This window comes from Pongo abelii, chromosome 1 (assembly GCF_028885655.2).
Source record: "Pongo abelii isolate AG06213 chromosome 1, NHGRI_mPonAbe1-v2.0_pri, whole genome shotgun sequence".
Lineage (NCBI taxonomy): Eukaryota > Metazoa > Chordata > Mammalia > Primates > Hominidae > Pongo > Pongo abelii.
The window spans coordinates 97,181,061-97,199,258 of record NC_071985.2 but is presented as its reverse complement, the minus strand read 5'-3'; the positions used below and the strand labels follow the sequence as shown (position 1 = coordinate 97,199,258).

Below are 18,198 nucleotides of genomic sequence, written 5' to 3'. Positions count from 1 at the left end.
CACTAGTAAAATCATCAGCTATAGTGTCATGGACTTTTTGGAATCCTTAAGCCTCAAATCCAGCGGCTCAAGATGGAGGGGCTGGAAGGGAATGTGGGGCAGAGGCCAGGTGAGGGTAAAGCAGGAAAGGCTTGTGAGAGGTAGGGTGGGATAACATAGATTTATTTTTCTTCCTTTGGGTTTTCCAACCCTCCCTCCACACCGAGGAACCTCATTCCACAAAAGCATGAACGAGAGAGGCGTGAGGTATTGATGACTTTATTATTCTGCAGGTACATGTCCAGGGGCCCAGCCTCTGGGCCCAGTAACTCAGCTACTCTTTGTGGCCTTCTTCGTGGCTTTTTTTGTGGGCTGCCACGCCCATCTTTATCACCAGAATGAGAAACTCCTGGAAGTTAACTGCACCATCAGTGTTGATATCCAACTCTTTGAACCAGGCGTCTGCACCCTTTTTCTGTCAAGATTGAGGAGGAAGAAGCCAGAGTTTAAAGATCTCAGAGAGAGCCGAGGCATAGCCATCTATGAAGGGCGGCAGGGAGGACCGCTGGCCCAGGGCAGCCCCAGGTCCAGGCAGAGAGCCCCCGCCACACGCAGCCCCTCCTCACCCTGATATACAGAGGACACTCTGTCTCTAGCAATTTCTTCAGGTCATCCCTGTAGACGGCATGGTAATTCCCCTTTATCAGGGAGTACTTGTGGTACACTTCGATGATAGAGTTCAAGGCTTTCTCCAGCTCGGTCAACATGATGCCCACGGACTTGCCCCACCTGAAAAACAGAACCCTCAGGGGAATCCCATGGCAGGGAACTTGCACCTGCCCAGGGCAGTACGCAGAGGATTCATGCCCCAAGCGATGGCCTTGTCCTGGCCTGCACTCTCCAAATAACCAAACCAGCAGATGGCTATGGCTCTGGTGGGAAGGGTGGGATGATAGGGATACAGGTGTGGGAAGGGGAAGGGTCCATTCACACAGAGGCATGTGCACACACACGGGGCCTGTAGACTTTCCTTACCACCCCACCCTCTGCTCAAGAAAGGTCCAGCCTAGGAGACAATGTGCCCTTACCCACTGGAGGGTGCTGGGGGATGCTCTCCTTCCTTATCCCTGCCTCACTCCCCACCTCCAGGAGTATCTTTGCTCCAGACCTCCCTGAGCTTTCTCTCTCCTCTCTCGGGAAGGCTGCTCCACTTCCCTGACCCTCCCCAAGAGAAGCCCAAAATGTGGGGCCAACCCAGACAGTCCCACTTACCAGGTCTTCTGAAAGACAGCTGACAAGAGACATGCAGGGCTGAGAGGCAGCTCCTTTTTATAGCGGTTAGGCTTGGCCAGCTGCCCACAGCTTCAGGCCATCAGAGACAGCTGCTCCCTGCCAGAGTTGCTACAGTCTCTGGTTTCTCAATCAGGTGAATGTGGCAATCACTGTGCAGAATGAAAATTTTGGGTGGGGAGGTAGGAGAAGCGGAAAGAGGAAGGCATTTGTTGGGCAATAGTGCCCAGAAGGAAAAAGCAGGTCGGGGGGCTCTTTTTCTGGGCTGCTGGCATCCACTTGCTTGATCCAGCCAGATTCCCACTCCCATGCCGTCTCCACTATTGCCACTGCTAATCCCCTGCATTGGTGGTCAGGCTATACATCCCTGAAATTGAATTGAAGTTGAATGCATCATTTTGAGTGCATGCACTCAATGAGAACATTCCTCCATGGCTTCTATCAGAGTTTCAAAGGGCCCAAAGACTGCAAAAGGGTTGAGAACACTTGTCCTGGCTGATGGCTTTTAGTAATGAAAACTATTGTTCTCATTACTAAAAACTGAAACTATCGTTGTTGTTCTTTTGGGTGGGTGGGTGCTTTGTGGGGAAATGTGTTGTTGCCAAGGGCTATATCCATTCCTGCCCTGCTGCCCATACTCCTCCACAGCTCTCCTGTTCTGTGAAGCTGGGGATGGACAATGCCCTGGGAGATGGAGGCTGCTTGGGGTCGCTCGGCACTGCACAAGGGCCTGAGCCATTGCATAAACACAGCAGGGAGCCTTTCACCCTCTCTTGGTTAATTATTGTGTCTGGGACCCCAGGATCACTGGCTGAAGAGAGGAAGCTAACTCTGAGGTAGTGGAGGGGAAGAGTTCTTTGGAGAAGCCAGACGTGCTTCATGCCTAAGAGGAGAAGAGGAGGTGGCCAGTTCCCCAGGATTTCAGGAGGAACAAATCCTCTCCCCACCACTAACAAAATGCTACTCAGATTAACTGGCTTCCAACCCTGAAGACTGTGGTGTGTTTCTGTTGTTACAAAGAAAATATTTGTAAAACAAATATCTGATAAGGGATTAATATCCAGAATATAAAAGAATCCCTACAACTCAACAACAAAAAACAAACAAACCAATCAAAAAATGGGGAAAAGACTCGAATAGACACTTCTCTGAAGAACATATACAAATGGTCAATAAGCACATGAAAATTACTAAGCTTTAGGAAAACATGAAGCAAAACGACAATGAGATACCACCTGACACCCACAAGGATCACTACTACTTCTTTTAAAACCCAGAAAACAACAAGTGTTGGTGAGGGCATAGAGAATTGGAAGCCTAATGCACTGTTAGTGGGAAAGTAAAATTGTGCAGCTGTTATGGAAAACTGCAAGTTTGTTCCTCAAATAAATAAACACAGAATTACCACATGATCCATCATTCTGCTCCTGGGTATATATGCAAAAGAATTGAATGCAGGGACTCAAACAGATGTTTGTACATTCATGTTCATAGCAGCATTATTTACAAGAGCCAAAAGGTGGAAGCAACCCAAGTGTCCCTCAACACATGAATGGATGAAGAAAATGTTTTGTGGGGACATGTGTTGTTGCCAAGGGCTAAATCCATTCCTGCCCTGCTGCCCACACTCCTCCACAGCTCTCCTGTTCTGTGAAGCTGGGGATCCACCATGCCCTGGGAGATGGAGGCTGCTTGGGGTCCCTCTGCATTGCACAATGGCCTGAGCCATTGCATAAACATAGCAGGGAGCCTTTCACCCTCCAGAATAAATCCAGCTCTCTCTGGATGTGAGCCATTGGGGACCCAGCACACACAATAACAGCAGCCACAATCACTGATCAGAGCAAATCATGGCAAAATACTAGTTAACACTCACTGAGCTTTTCCCATGTCCGGGAACTATTCTAAGTGCTTTATTTGCATCGATCATTTAATTCTCACACTAATCCAGTGACATATGTACTATTATAATGCCCATTGTGCAGATGAGGAAACTGAGCCCCACAGAGAGACATAGTAATTCAGCATATCAAATGATTGAGTGACTCATGATGTGATGTGACAGCATCCACTTCCTAGTCCTGCCTGTAATGCCTTTTGTCCCTCTAATGTCCTCCTCACCATTCCTGATCCAGCTCAGGCATCATCTGCTCCAAGTCCATCCCTGATCCACCTGCCCTCACCCCATCAAGGCAGAGTTAATTCTTCTCTCCTCCACGCTACCCAAATCCTTACCCGTCACAGCATTTGCCCTGCTATGTTATGATTCACTTGTTTATTGTCTGTCTTTTCTTTGGGACCAGGAGACCATTTAGAAAAGAAATCACATTTCTTTTCACAACCCTAGGGCCTGGCACCTACTATGTGTTCAATTAATACTTATTGAGGGGATAAATGAATACAAAATTAAGTTTGGCCCTTCCCTTATCCAAGGCAGAAATTCTCTTTATCACACTTAGCCATCTTAAATCATTTCTGGAAGAAGGCAGGGTATAAATTCATCAAACAAATGCAGTCTAACTTCCTTGACAAAAGATGAATCAAGCTCCATCTAGGAAAACAACGCCATTTCTGACATGACAAGTTTTCAACCAAGGATCCACCCTTGGTTAATACCTATTATTCACCACGTACTATCCTATGTGACCGGCATAACAGCACCTGCCTCAAAGCACCACATCATATTTTCAAAGTATTTTGCATCCACTGACTCATTTGATATTCCCAGCAACCTTGTGATGTGGACATTACAAGTATAATTATCCCTATTTGACAGATGGGGAAACTGAGGCACAGGGCATTACTTCAGGTCCTTCCCCAGGTCCAGTGAGGGAGTCCTGAGTGGTGACCTCCTTCCCACATAATGTACAGGCTGACCGGCAAGATGGTGAAATGTCGCCCCCTCCCCAGAAACTGCACCCCTGGACAGCCTTGGGTGCTTTGGGGACAGCAGGAGTCAGGCTGAACTGAACTTGCAGCAAAAGGTATCAGGACTTGGGTAAGCACATCCGGGGAAAGGCAGAGGCTGTAAGCAGCCTGGCGGACATGGGGCAACCTAGAGGGAGCAGAACCTGGTCATGTTTACAGGAAAGGGCTCAGTCCCTGGGTGTGTCCCAACAGACCTGACAGGCCCATCCCCGAGGCCAAGGAAATGAGGACAGAGCAGGCAGAGCTAGTGAAGAAACCCCCAGAAGGGGTCAGGAGAGGGGCAGGGAGGGCTCAGGCTGGGCACCCCCGCTTCGTACTTAATGCCTGTGGAGCCCAGCACTTCTCAGGTGAGACAGGTATTTCTCCCCTGCGCCTGCAAGAAGAGCGGCCCAAGTAACTCAGGCGATCGTCTTCATGCCTCTAGACACAGCCAGGGGCCTGCGGGAAGGAGCACAGATCTAGGTCATCAATTCCAGCCCCATAGGCCCCAATTCTGCATTCCTTCCCCAAACACCTGCTGAGCATTTATGGGGACGCTGAGGTCCTGTCTCAGTGGAGAGTACGAAACAAGCACAGTGTGGTAGAAGATGCCCCTCCACAGGAAAGAATGCAAAGGGGAATGGGGTGCAGACATCTCCTGAGGAGGGAAGGGCCCAGCTAGGTCCTGAAAGGCAAACTAAGCTGATGGCAAGTGTGGGAGGGACAGCAGTCCAGGCCCGGAGCAGCAGGGGCAAATTCTGCCCCAGAGCCTGACTGATGAGAAACAAGGTCTCCAGCTCAGCTCCAGGGACAACCCACCATGTTTGGCGCAAAGGACCTGGTGGGGAGGGAACCAGACCAAGTTTCTGAAGTGACCCTGCAGTCCTGTGCACAGGTGGTATATCACCTCCCATCACTCTTTCAAAATCCATGATTTCCATCTCAGTAAGCTCAGGACACCGGTTCCCAGACCAACCCTCAGAAAAGACAACCCTCTAAAGTGGGCTCTGGCATTTCCTGAAGGCAGAGGAGACCCTCCCTAAGGGATTCTGCATTAGATTCCTAGAGTCCCAGGGGAGAGGAAGAGGAAAAAGAAACAGAGCAAGGGCAGGGACAGGTCTCAGGTGGGTGGGATCAGGGACACCAGAGGACTCAGATCAGTGGTTCATGAATAGCCCCGGGTCAGGAGTAACCCTCACATCCATCATCATGTTGTAGAAAAAAACAGACCCAACCCTTCTCTCCTCCAGGAAACCTTCCTGAGTTGACTGTCACCCAGGTTCTACTCATTGCTCTTCCCTTAACAGGTGTCTGTGGTTCTGCCAGGCTGGATTGTTGGCTCAGCTCCTGTCAGTGTCTGACTCAGCGTGTGCAAACCCAGCACACAATATTCCCTGCAGACTGGCTCCCACCCAGGCACCGAGGTCCCATGCCAATCGCCAGCACCTGAAACCTCCACCTCATTCTGGAGCCTCCTCTCCCTCAGTCTGCACCCAGGTCTGGGCTTTGACGTTTTGCCTTTTCTGATGCCTCCTCCTTCCCTTCCGTCCCCATGAAGCTGTTTACCTCCTCTTCACAGCCTCCAGCCATGCTGTGCAGGTCTGATCTGTCTTCCTCCACCCCAAACCCCTACCACTAGTTTCCTAAAGCGCAGAGCTGGTCCCAGGGCCCTCGCCCCTTCCTCACACTTAACAACTCAGGATCTCTTACCAAAAGGATAAAGTCCAAATTCCAATGCTCAGTTTTCACAGACTTCCAGACTCTGGTCCTAACTCACCAATTCAAGCTGACTTCCTACTGTTTTCTCCATAAACACTAATTTCCAAGCAAACTTTCTGTTGCTCCCAGACATACTTTTTGATTTTCTACTGTTGTTCCCTCTGCTAGAAATGCACCTGCCTCCCGATCCTGGTCTCTTCCCAGGCTCAGCCCCACCCTTGCTCACTGATTCTTGGGGCTCTCTTTCAGAGCAGGGATGCTGTCAGAGCGGCATGTTAGTTCACCCCTACCCTCACCCCCGTGCTACCACCTGTGTGGTGGGTGACTGAGTGACCACGGGCGAGGCCTCACTCTCTATCTCCCCAAGAGAGGAGACTCTTCCTTCTTAGTCTGAACACTACGGGTGGGGACTGTCTCCCCATCAGATAGGGCCCCCTGGAATCAGAGGTGGTGTCTCTCCCATCTGATATAAACTCCCTAGAGGAATAAGCTGTGTCTCCTCCTCAGACAGGGGCTCCCTGGAGATAGGAGCTGTGTCTCCCCCTCAGAAAGGGGCTCCCTGGAGATAGAAGCTGTTTCTTCCCCTCTGACAGGGGCTCCCTGGAGGCAAGGGCTATTTCATTCTTCTAAAATGGATCTTTCCCAGGTTGGGACCGAAACTTCTTTTTCTGGATTGTAGGGGAAGCCCAGAACCATATACTGACAAATCCTTGGAAATATGTATGAAATTCCTTTATTCTCTCTCACACTGCTGTCCTTTCCACAGACATGTACACACATGTGCACACACACACAGGGACACACACAGACACACACAGCTGGGTTCTCCATTCAGCTCTTGATAGCCAGGTCACGCCTCCTCCTGGGTCTGGCTCCGATGGGCAGGAGGCTGCCTGAGCTCCCTCTAGTAGAGGCTGTGTTGGGCACAGTAGCGGGCACACAGCTGCCGGTGGTACTGCAGGTGGTAGTCCTTCACCAGCTTGCCCAAGATGTAGAGGAACTCATCGAAGCAGATCTGGTTATCCTTGTTCTTGTCTGCGGCCTGGAACAACTCTGTGATATAGTATGGCTCCTTCCGGCCCTGAGAAGTGGGCAGAGCGTCAACCACCCACCCAGGCATGCAGCCCACCTGCCAGGCTCCCCACTGCCCACTGGGAGGGGATAGGGTAACTGTGGTCTAGCCTTGCCTGCAAGGAAATGACTCCTCACTCCAATAGTTAGTGACTAGGACTCTGAATGCTGCAAAGTCAGGCTCAAGAGACAGGGGCATAGTGGGTGCCCCGATAACCAAGCCTGGAGCTAGCTGCATGTGTGCAGACAAAGGAGATAAACTGGGCACCATTGATGGTTTACTGTCTGCAGTGCCCAAGAAGCACTGGCATCCCAGACGACTTCGCATCCACCGGCAGCAGCTGTTTATACTTCTCTTCACAGCTGAACTGGAGGCTCCTCTGGAGGAACACCCCAGCCAGGGCTTCCTCAAGGCAGGGCAGTGCCTTCCTCCTCCACACTGGGAGCTCCCCAAGAGCAGAGTTGACCTGGCTCTCGAGTCTGCGTCCCCAGCGCTGCTGCAAGGCTGGTGCCCAGGGGGTCAGAGGTTTGCATGCCTGTGCATTTGCCTGCATCAGGAGCAATTCCCAGGCAGATGCACAGCATGCGAACCTCTGACGCCCTGGGTGCTGGGCCCACATAGAGCGCAGAACAAGGGAAAGGACAAACCAGGAGCCCTGGAGCTGTCCAGGTTGTTCCGAGGCAGGTGGCCCAGATATGGCCCTGAGGGCTGAGAAATGGGGATGGTAGAGGAGAGGAAAGAGGCATTTGAAGTGGAAGGAACAGCATGAAGAAAGTCAGGGGCCAGAGCACAGCACGGGGACAGAGCGGAAAGAGACAAGGTGGGCATCGGGAACACTGGGCAGGGCGGGTGAGGCAGCTTCAGCAAGATTTGGCTGGTGGGCATGAGGACCAGTGTGAAGCCCTAGAAACCATCTTGGGGAAGCAGCTGTGGACAGGTTTGCAGCCTCTCTCTCCCCTCAGGGCCCACCCCCACCACCTGTTCCTGTGATCTTAACTGTTCCACAAAGCTGGTTACCCAGAGAGGAGCTGGAGGCTTCCTGCCCGGGACAGGCTCTCCCAGCTTCCCTCACCTCGGCCCACCTTCCCCAGGGCTGCCTTCTGTGTCCAGGTTCTATCCCCGCAAGGGCCCCGTACCCGGGTGGGGCTGTGACCCCCATAAGTACAGGGTCTGGGCCATGCTGGTACAGTTTGCCCTGGAAAGGACAAGGTTTCCTGGAAACAGGACCACCCACAATCACTTCCCCCTCGCTCCGTCCCTCTCTACAACCCTCAGAGTAACACTCCAGTAAGCAGAGGCAAGGCTGGGGAGATGGGAAGTGACTGAAGAAGAGCCTTTTCCTGGATGGAGTGGCCTTGAGTCAGGATGGACCAGAAGTCCTCTGGAGATGACAGTCCAGACACCCCGGGGCATGGATAGAGAGCAGCACCCCACAGACACCCTTGCAGGCCCCAAGGAGCCCAGTAATCATGGGTCTAGGTCTGATGACAAAGAAGATGGGCAAGGCCTGAGGGCTGTCTAAGCCCGGATTTGGGAGCTGGGCCTGTCCAGGTCTGAGAGACTCTGGGGATAAGAGGTGGAAGGGGAAGCAATGTTTCCTAACCCCACCCCACCCTACTCCTCCCCTGGTTAGGGGGGCCACCGCAGCCCCTGCTATCCTTCCCCCAGGCATGGGGGCAGGAGGGCCAGGCTTGTGCAGCCCAGGAGAAGGGGCTGAGCTCAAAGGGCTTGGAAGGTGGCATGGGGTGAGGGGCAGAGGTGCTGCCTGGATGGGCCTGTGGGCAGAGGGGAGATGGAGGGCCTGTACTCAGGAAGCAGGATGGGCCAAGGCATAAACAGATTTGGGGTTAGGACTGAGTTCCAGGAAATCAGCTAAGTTTGGGCTGGAGTGAGGCCAGGCAGGGAATTCTGGGAGAGGGAAGGACAAGAAACACAGCTGTGCTGGGGCCACCACACTGTGGCCACAGATCCTGCCGTCCCATGAATTAAAGATTCTCAGAGCCAGGCACCTGTAATCCTGGCACTTTGGGAGGCTGAGATGGGTGGATTGCTTGAGGCCAGGAGTTCGAGACCAGCCTTGCCAACATGGTGAAACCCCATCTCTAATAAAAACACAAAAATTAGCTAGGCGTGATGGTGTCCGCCTATAATCCCAGCTACTCAGGAGGCTGAGGCACGAGAATCACTTGAACCTGGGAAGCGGAGGTTGCAGTGAGCAGAGATTGCGCCATTGCACTCCAGCCTGGGTGACAGAGTCAGGCTCCATCTCCAAAATAAAAAAAAAGATTCTCATGGGAGACAGCGCCCTCTGTAATAACCTCAGCATTTGCTTTCAACACTCACTTGCCACCCCAGAATCCACCCTGTACTGGTGCCCTGGCCCCACTTCAACCCCTACCCTGATCCCAGACCCTGCGCACCAAGCTGTCCATGAAGCGGGGCATGTTGTCCATGAGCAGGGCCTGCAACTCCTGCAGGGACAGGGTCTCCATATCGCCTTGCCGGGCTGCATACTGGTGGAAGCAGTGGATGATTTGGAAGAGGGATTCCTCCACTGGGGTGTCTGTCATGACTGCTGGGCCCTGGCCCCAGGCAGGGGGCAGACAGACCTGGAGGTGCAGGGGTGCAGCAGCCAGGGGCAGTGGATGGAGAATCTGGGAGAAGAGAATAGCACCTTGTCCCAGCCAGTCCACAGATGGTGCTTCCTCCAAGAACCTTCCACCCTCTTGTACCTGCCCACATTCCTGCACCCTGTCTCAGGCCCCCAGGGTCCCTGCACTCATCTGACCCTTTGCAAACGTGACTCAAAGTCGCTGCCCTGCAAGAAGCTTTCCTGAAAATTCTCAAGACAGGACTCTGTCCATTCGCTGGGACTGAGGGCTTCCTGGGCACAGGAGCTGCATCCTCCTCCCTCCAACCTACCCCAGTTTAGCAGATGCCTCAAGTCAAGAATAAGGAGAAACTAAAGACTCTGAAGCAAGCCAGTGTTTGTGTTGCTTTCCAATAGAAATATTTTTAAACGCTTGAAAAGGCAGAATCTGCACTACTGTAAACTGTCTTGTGCGACAAACAGAATATTAGAATAACCACACTATGCAGAAAACTGGGTCCTGCTCTTGAGCTATTGTTTTCTTTTTTTTTTTTTTTTTTTTTTTTTTTTTTTTTTTTTTTTTTCTTTTATTATTATTATTATTATACTTTAGGTTTTATGGTACATGTGCACAATGTGCAGGTAAGTTACATATGTATACATGTGCCATGCTGGTGCGCTGCACCCACCAACTTGTCATCTAGCATTAGGTATATCTCCCAATGCTATCCCTCCCCCCTCCCCCCACCCCACAACAGTCCCCAAAGTGTGATGTTCCCCTTCCTGTGTCCATGTGTTCTCATTGTTCAATTCCCACCTATGAGTGAGAATATGCGGTGTTTGGTTTTTTGTTCTTGCGATAGTTTACTGAGAATGATGATTTCCAGTTTCATCCATGTCCCTACAAAGGACGTGAACTCATCATTTTTTATGGCTGCATAGTATTCCATGGTGTATATGTGCCACATTTTCTTAATCCAGTCTATCATTGCTGGACATTTGGGTTGGTTCCAAGTCTTTGCTATTGTGAATAATGCAGCAATAAACATACGTGTGCATGTGTCTTTATAGCAGCATGATTTATAGTCCTTTGGGTATATACCCAGTAATGGGATGGCTGGGTCGAATGGAATTTCTAGTTCTAGATCCCTGAGGAATCGCCACACTGACTTCCACAAGGGTTGAACTAGTTTACACGCCCACCAACAGTGTAAAAGTGTTCCTATTTCTCCACATCCTCTCCAGCACCTGTTGTTTCCTGACTTTTTAATGATTGCCATTCTAACTGGTGTGAGATGGTATCTCATTGTGGTTTTGATTTGCATTTCTCTGATGGCCAGTGATGGTGAGCATTTTTTCATGTGTTTTTTGGCTGCATAAATGTCTTCTTTTGAGAAGTGTCTGTTCATGTCCTTCGCCCACTTTTTGATGGGGTTGTTTGTTTTTTTCTTGTAAATTTGTTGGAGTTCATTGTAGATTCTGGATATTAGCCCTTTGTCAGATGAGTAGGTTGCGAAAATTTTCTCCCATTTTGTAGGTTGCCTGTTCACTCTGATGGTAGTTTCCTTTGCTGTGCAGAAGCTCTTTAGTTTAATTAGATCCCATTTGTCAATTTTGGCTTTTGTTGCCATTGCTTTTGGTGTTTTAGACATGAAGTCCTTGCCCATGCCTATGTCCTGAATGGTAATGCCTAGGTTTTCTTCTAGGGTTTTTATGGTTTTAGGTCTAACATTTAAGTCTTTAATCCATCTTGAATTGATTTTTGTATAAGGTGTAAGGAAGGGATCCAGTTTCAGCTTTCTACATATGGCTAGCCAGTTTTCCCAGCACCATTTATTAAATAGGGAATCCTTTCCCCATTTCTTGTTTTTGTCAGGTTTGTCAAAGATCAGATACTTGTAGATATGTGGCATTATTTCTGACGGCTCTGTTCTGTTCCATTGATCTATATCTCTGTTTTGGTACCAGTACCATGCTGTTTTGGTTACTGTAGCCTTGTAGTACAGTTTGAAGTCAGGTAGTGTGATGCCTCCAGCTTTGTTCTTTTGGCTTAGGATTGACTTGGCGATGCGGGCTCTTTTTTGGTTCCATATGAACTTTAAAGTAGTTTTTTCCAATTCTGTGAAGAAAGTCATTGGTAGCTTGATGGGGATGGCATTGAATCTGTAAATTACCTTGGGAAGGATGGCCATTTTCATGATATTGATTCTTCCTACCCATGAGCATGGAATGTTCTTCCATTTGTTTGTATCCTCTTTTATTTCCTTGAGCAGTGGTTTGTAGTTCTCCTTGAAGAGGTCTTTCACATCCCTTGTAAGTTGGATTCCTAGGTATTTTATTCTCTTTGAAGCAATTGTGAATGGGAGTTCACTCATGATTTGGCTCTCTGTTTGTCTGTTATTGATGTATAAGAATGCTTGTGATTTTTGCACATTGATTTTGTATCCTGAGACTTTGCTGAAGTTGCTTATCAGCTTAAGGAGATTTTGGGCTGAGACAATGGGGTTTTCTAGATATACTATCATGTCATCTGCAAACAAGGACAATTTGACTTCCTCTTTTCCTAATTGAATACCCTTGATTTCCTTCTCCTGCCTAATTGCCCTGGCCAGAACTTCCAACACTATGTTGAATAGAAGTGGCGAGAGAGGGCATCCCTGTCTTGTGCCAGTTTTCAAAGGGAATGCTTCCAGTTTTTGCCCATTCAGTACGATATTGGCTGTGGGTTTGTCATAAATTGCTCTTATTATTTTGAGATACGTCCCATCAATTCCTAATTTATTGAGAGTTTTTAGCATGAAGGGTTGTTGAATTTTGTCAAAGGCCTTTTCTGCATCTATTGAGATAATCATGTGGTTTTTGTCTTTGGTTCTATTTATATGCTGGATTACATTTATTGATTTGCGTATATTGAACCAGCCTTGCATCCCAGGGATGAAGCCCACTTGATCATGGTGGATAAGCTTTTTGATGTGCTGCTGGATTCTGTTTGCCAGTATCTTATTGAGGATTTTTGCATCAATGTTCATCAAGGATATTGGTCTAAAATTCTCTTTTTTGGTTGTGTCTCTGCCAGGCTTTGGTATCAGGATGATGCTGGCCTCATAAAATGAGTTAGGGAGGATTCCCTCTTTTTCTATTGATTGGAATAGTTTCAGAAGGAATGGTACCAGCTCCTCCTTGTACCTCTGGTAGAATTCGGCTGTGAACCCATCTGGTCCTGGACTTTTTTTGGTTGGTAAGCTATTGATTATTGCCACAATTTCAGCTCCTGTTATTGGTCTATTCAGAGATTCAACTTCTTCCTGGTTTAGTCTTGGGAGGGTGTATGTGTTGAGGAATTTATCCATTTCTTCTAGATTTTCTAGTTTATTTGCATAGAGGTGTTTGTAATATTCTCTGATGGTAGTTTGTATTTCTGTGGGATCGGTGGTGATATCCCCTTTATCATTTTTTATTGCATCTATTTGATTCTTCTCTCTTTTTTTCTTTATTAATCTTGCTAGCGGTCTATCAATTTTGTTGATCCTTTCAAAAAACCAGCTCCTGGATTCATTTATTTTTTGAAGGGTTTTTTGTGTCTCTATTTCCTTCAGTTCTGCTCTGATTTTAGTTATTTCTTGCCTTCTGCTAGCTTTTGAATGTGTTTGCTCTTGCTTTTCTAGTTCTTTTAATTGTGATGTTAGGGTGTCAATTTTGGATCTTTCCTGCTTTCTCTTGTGGGCATTTAGTGCTATAAATTTCCCTCTACACACTGCTTTGAATGCATCCCAGAGATTCTGGTATGTTGTGTCTTTGTTCTCATTGGTTTCAAAGAACATCTTTATTTCTGCCTTCATTTCGTTATGTACCCAGTAGTCATTCAGGAGCAGGTTGTTCAGTTTCCACGTAGTTGAGCGGTTTTGAGTGAGATTCTTAATCCTGAGTTCTAGCTTGATTGCACTGTGATCTGAGAGACAGTTTGTTACAATTTCTGTTCTTTTACATTTATTGAGGAGATCTTTACTTCCAAGTATATGGTCAATTTTGGAATAGGTGTGGTGTGGTGCTGAAAAAAATGTATATTCTGTTGATTTGGGGTGGAGAGTTCTGTAGATGTCTATTAGGTCTGCTTGGTGCAGAGCTGAGTTCAATTCCTGGGTATCCTTGTTGACTTTCTGTCTCGTTGATCTGTCTAATGTTGACAGTGGGGTGTTAAAGTCTCCCATTATTAATGTGTGGGAGTCTAAGTCTCTTTGTAGGTCACTCAGGACTTGCTTTATGAATCTGGGTGCTCCTGTATTGGGTGCATATATATTTAGGATAGTTAGCTCTTCTTGTTGAATTAATCCCTTTACCATTATGTAATGGCCTTCTTTGTCTCTTTTGATCTTTGTTGGTTTAAAGTCTGTTTTATCAGAGACTAGGATTGCAACCCCTGCCTTTTTTTGTTTTCCATTTGCTTGGTAGATCTTCCTCCATCCTTTTATTTTGAGCCTATGTGTGTCTCTGCACGTGAGATGGGTTTCCTGAATACAGCACACTGATGGGTCTTGAGTCTTTATCCAATTTGCCAGTCTGTGTCTTTTAATTGGAGCATTTAGTCCATTTACATTTAAAGTTAATATTGTTATGTGTGAATCTGATCCTGTCATTATGATGTTAGCTGGATATTTTTCTCGTTAGTTGATGCAGTCTCTTCCTAGTCTCGATGGTCTTTACATTTCGGTATGATTTTGCAGTGGCTGGTACCGGTTGTGCCTTTCCATGTTTAGCGCTTCCTTCAGGAGCTCTTTTAGGGCAGGCCTGGTGGTGACAAAATCTCTCAGCATTTGCTTGTCTGTAAAGTATTTTATTTCTCCTTCACTTATGAAGCTTAGTTTGGCAGGATATGAAATTCTGGGTTGAAAATTCTTTTCTTTAAGAATGTTGAATATTGGCCCCCACTCTCTTCTGGCTTGTAGGGTTTCTGCCGAGAGATCCGCTGTTAGTCTGATGGGCTTCCCTTTGATGGTAACCCGACCTTTCTCTCTGGCTGCCCTTAACATTTTTTCCTTCATTTCAACTTTGGTGAATCTGACAATTATGTGTCTTGGAGTTGCTCTTCTCGAGGAGTATCTTTGTGGCGTTCTCTGTATTTCCTGAATCTGAATGTTGGCCTGCCTTGCTAGATTGGGGAAGTTCTCCTGGATAATATCCTGCAGAGTGTTTTCCAACTTGTTTCCATTCTCCCCGTCACTTTCAGGTACACCAATCAGACGTAGATTTGGTCTTTTCACATAGTCCCACATTTCTTGGAGGCTTTGCTCGTTTCTTTTTATTCTTTTTTCTCTAAACTTCCCTTCTCGCTTCATTTCATTCATTTCATCTTCCAGGGCTGATACCCTTTCTTCCATTTGATCGCATCGGCTCCTGAGGCTTCTGCATTCTTCACGTAGTTCTCGAGCCTTGGTTTTCAGCTCCATCAGCTCCTTTAAGCACTTCTCTGTATTGGTTATTCTAGTTATACATTCTTCTAAATTTTTTTCAAAGTTTTCAACTTCTTTGCCTTTGGTTTGAATATCCTCCCGTAGCTCGGAGTAATTTGATCGTCTGAAGCCTTCTTCTCTCAGCTCGTCAAAGTCATTCTCCGTCCAGCTTTGTTCCGTTGCTGGTGAGGAACTGCGTTCCTTTGGAGGAGGAGAGGTACTCGGGTTTTTAGAGTTTCCAGTTTTTCTGCTCTGTTTTTTCCCCATCTTTGTGGTTTTGTCTACTTTTGGTCTTTGATGATGGTGATGTACAGATGGGTTTTTGGTGTGGATGTCCTTTCTGTTAGTTTTCCTTCTAACAGACAGAACCCTCAGCTGCAGGTCTGTTGGAGTACCTGGCCGGCCGTGTGAGGTGTCAGTCTGCCCCTGCTGGGGGATGCCTCCCAGTTAGGCTGCTCGGGGGTCAGGGGTCAGGAACCCACTTGAGGAGGCAGTCAGCCGGTTCTCAGATCTCCAGCTGCGTGCTGGGAGAACCACTGCTCTCCTCACAGCTGTCAGACAGGGACATTTAAGTCTGCAGAGGTTACTGCTGTCTTTTTGTTTGTCTGTGCCCTGCCCTCAGAGGTGGAGCCTACAGAGGCAGGCAGGCCTCCTTGAGCTGTGGTGGGCTCCACCCAGTTCAAGCTTCCAGGCTGCTTTGTTTACCTAAGCGAGCCTGGGCAATGGCGGGCGCCCCTCCCCCAGCCTCGCTGCCGACTTGCTGTTTGATCTCAGACTGCTGTGCTAGCAATCAGCGAGACTCCGTGGGCGTAGGACCCTCTGAGCCAGGTGCGGGCTATACTCTCCTGGGGCACCGTTTCCTAAGCCCGTCGGAAAAGCACAGTATTCGGGTGGGAGTGGCCCGATTTTCCAGGTGCCGTCTGTCACCCCTGGAAGGGGAACTCCCTGACCCCTTGCGCTTCCCGAGTGAGGCAATGCCTCGCCCCTGCTTCGGCTGGCGCACGGTGCGCTCACCCACTGACCTGCGCCCACTGTCTGGCACTCCCTAGTGAGATGAACACGGTACCTCAGATGGAAATGCAGAAATCACCCGTCTTCTGCGTCGCTCGCGCTGGGAGCTGTAGACCGGAGCTGTTCCTATTCGGCCATCTTGGCTCCTCCCCCTGAGCTATTGTTTTCTTTCCCAGTTGAATGCACAGGCAGCACATGGATCCCACCTCTCTTCCTGCTGTCACCACACTGTGCCACCCTCTCCAGAGGGAGTCCCCATGCCATCAGCACCATCCCTTCAGCCCTAACATCCCATGGCCCTCCCAGAGCCTCTGTGCAGCTCCTCTCTGGTGCTCTGATGCCTGTGACCTCCCACTCCCCACTTCCTCTGGAGATGAGACAAGATCACCCTGTCAGGTCAGCGGTGCTCCCTGGACTCTACAGATAGGAATCAGGACAACTGCTGCTTCCACCACTCATGGAGCCAGCCAGGCACCAGGTAAGCACTTTGTACAAATTATCCCATATCCCAAGTAACCCTCACATGGGCCATAGGAAGCAGGCATCTTTACCCCCATTTTCCTAAGGGGGAAATGAAACCCAGAGAGGATAAGTAATTTCCCCAAGATCACACAACTGATCCACCTGGAGCTTCATTCAAACCCATGTCTTTGGGAACAAGCCCAAAGGCATGCTTTCAGTTCAGGTCCTACACCCACCTTGGGCCACGATTGTGCTGTTGGGATGCCCATCCACACTGTACGTGTTCTCCAAAACAGGTAAGCTGTCCCCAACTCTGCTTTTTAGAATCTGCACAGACCCAACACAGACCCTCACCCCCACAATTCTCTTGGAAGAGGCACTGACCTGTCACTGTTGGGGTGAGGATCCAAATCCACAGATCCAGTCCGTAATTGATCTCAGAGATTCCCCAGCGCTCAGGCAGGAGGCACCTGTGTGAGCCGCGAACCCACCACCAAGCCCCACATCCCACCCATCCTCAGCGCCTCCAATTATGGCAGCCAGTGTTGTGATGCTTCACAGGTCCTTCAGGACTGAGCCTTAATTGCATTCCTGAGGTGACATCACAACACTTAACTTGCTAAGATTAACTCAACCAGTTTCAGGGGCCCACATCCCTTGGAGCAGGATCTGAAGCATCTAAGAATCACAAAAGGTCCCATTATCTGTCTCCCTGCCTCAGAGCTTGTCCTCTCAGCTCCAGGGCTTGGGTGGGGTCAGACACACACTTAACTACATCTCCCTGGGGTGTCCTCCCTCCATTAGCGAACCCCCAAACTCCACTGTCATGAAGCACATTCATTCCTTCACTCATTCAACAAGTATTCTTGAGTACCTACAGTGTGCCAGGCCTTCTGCTAGGCAATATGCATCAGACACAGGGCCAGCTCACAGGGTGGGGAAGTGTGAGGGGACAGTCATACACTGTCACTAGGCACGTGGAAGCCAACTAAGTGACACAGACAGGTGCTCCAGACACCCAGAAAGGAACACCTTCCGCCTGGGGAGTTGAGGGGGGACTTCCTTAGGGAGGTGATATTTCAGCTGCGACTTGAAGAGACATTTTGAGTTGCAAGGAGGAAAGGAGGACCAGGCACTCTAGACAGAGGATATGGCACAGGCAAAGGCCTGGGAGTGTAAAAGAGTGCAGCCTGTTCAGGGGATGGAGTCCACAGGGTGCACAATGAGAAGTTAGAAGAAACAAGGCTGGAGAGGCAGGAGGGAGACAAGCCCGGAAGACCCTGTGCCAAGCTACAGCTGTGACTTTATCCTATCCAGCTCATAGTCTGTCAGTGGAGGCAGACATCTAGCCAAAACTCCAAGATCCTTACTTAGAAAAGCACCACAGACTTGGTGCCAAACATGCATCTCCCACCTCACAACCCCTACTACCCATCGCCAGCGCAAGACTGTGATATACACACAAGAGAGGAAGCTAATAGAGGATTTTTTTAATCAGTTGGGTGATGGATGGGAGGTGAAAGAGAAGTGGTAGAACCAGATTTGTTTATTAGTAAATCACCGACTGCAATGTGGAAGTCACCCTACTATGAGGAGTGCCAGACCTTCAGGCTCGACATCCCTATAGATGCTACCTGGGCCCTTGAGTGAATGACAGGTGGGGTCCCCTCTGCCAACTCACCCCAACACAAGATTTCTCCCAGCAGGCCCCTTCTACTTGG

The 18,198-nt window shown here is 48.9% G+C and overlaps 2 protein-coding genes across 2 annotated transcripts; both read right to left on the bottom strand.

Annotated features, from left to right (window-relative positions):
* Positions 1-242: 242 nt before the first annotated feature.
* Positions 243-1,383, bottom strand: S100A8 (S100 calcium binding protein A8). Its single transcript, XM_002810162.4, has 3 exons — positions 1,252-1,383; positions 606-768; positions 243-454 (listed from the first exon to the last, which is right to left on the bottom strand). The coding sequence occupies exons 2-3, from the start codon at positions 744-746 to the stop codon at positions 314-316; spliced, it is 282 nt and encodes a 93-aa protein (XP_002810208.1). The 5' UTR covers positions 747-768; positions 1,252-1,383; the 3' UTR covers positions 243-313.
* A 5,416-nt stretch (positions 1,384-6,799) lies between these two features.
* Positions 6,800-9,537, bottom strand: S100A15A (Protein S100-A15A). Its single transcript, NM_001135536.1, has 2 exons — positions 9,388-9,537; positions 6,800-6,976 (listed from the first exon to the last, which is right to left on the bottom strand). The coding sequence occupies exons 1-2, from the start codon at positions 9,535-9,537 to the stop codon at positions 6,800-6,802; spliced, it is 327 nt and encodes a 108-aa protein (NP_001129008.1).
* Between the last annotated feature and the right edge of the window lie 8,661 nt (positions 9,538-18,198).

Coding starts and splice junctions, on each gene's coding strand:
- S100A15A (NM_001135536.1), bottom strand. CDS start 9,537: ATGACAGACACCCCAGTGGAGGAATCCCTCTTCCAAATCATCCACTGC. Junction 6,977..9,387: donor CCCGCTTCATGGACAGCTTG/GTGCGCAGGGTC, acceptor CCCACTTCTCAG/GGCCGGAAGGAGCCATACTA.
- S100A8 (XM_002810162.4), bottom strand. CDS start 746: ATGTTGACCGAGCTGGAGAAAGCCTTGAACTCTATCATCGAAGTGTAC. Junction 455..605: donor AGTGTCCTCTGTATATCAGG/GTGAGGAGGGGC, acceptor CAATCTTGACAG/AAAAAGGGTGCAGACGCCTG.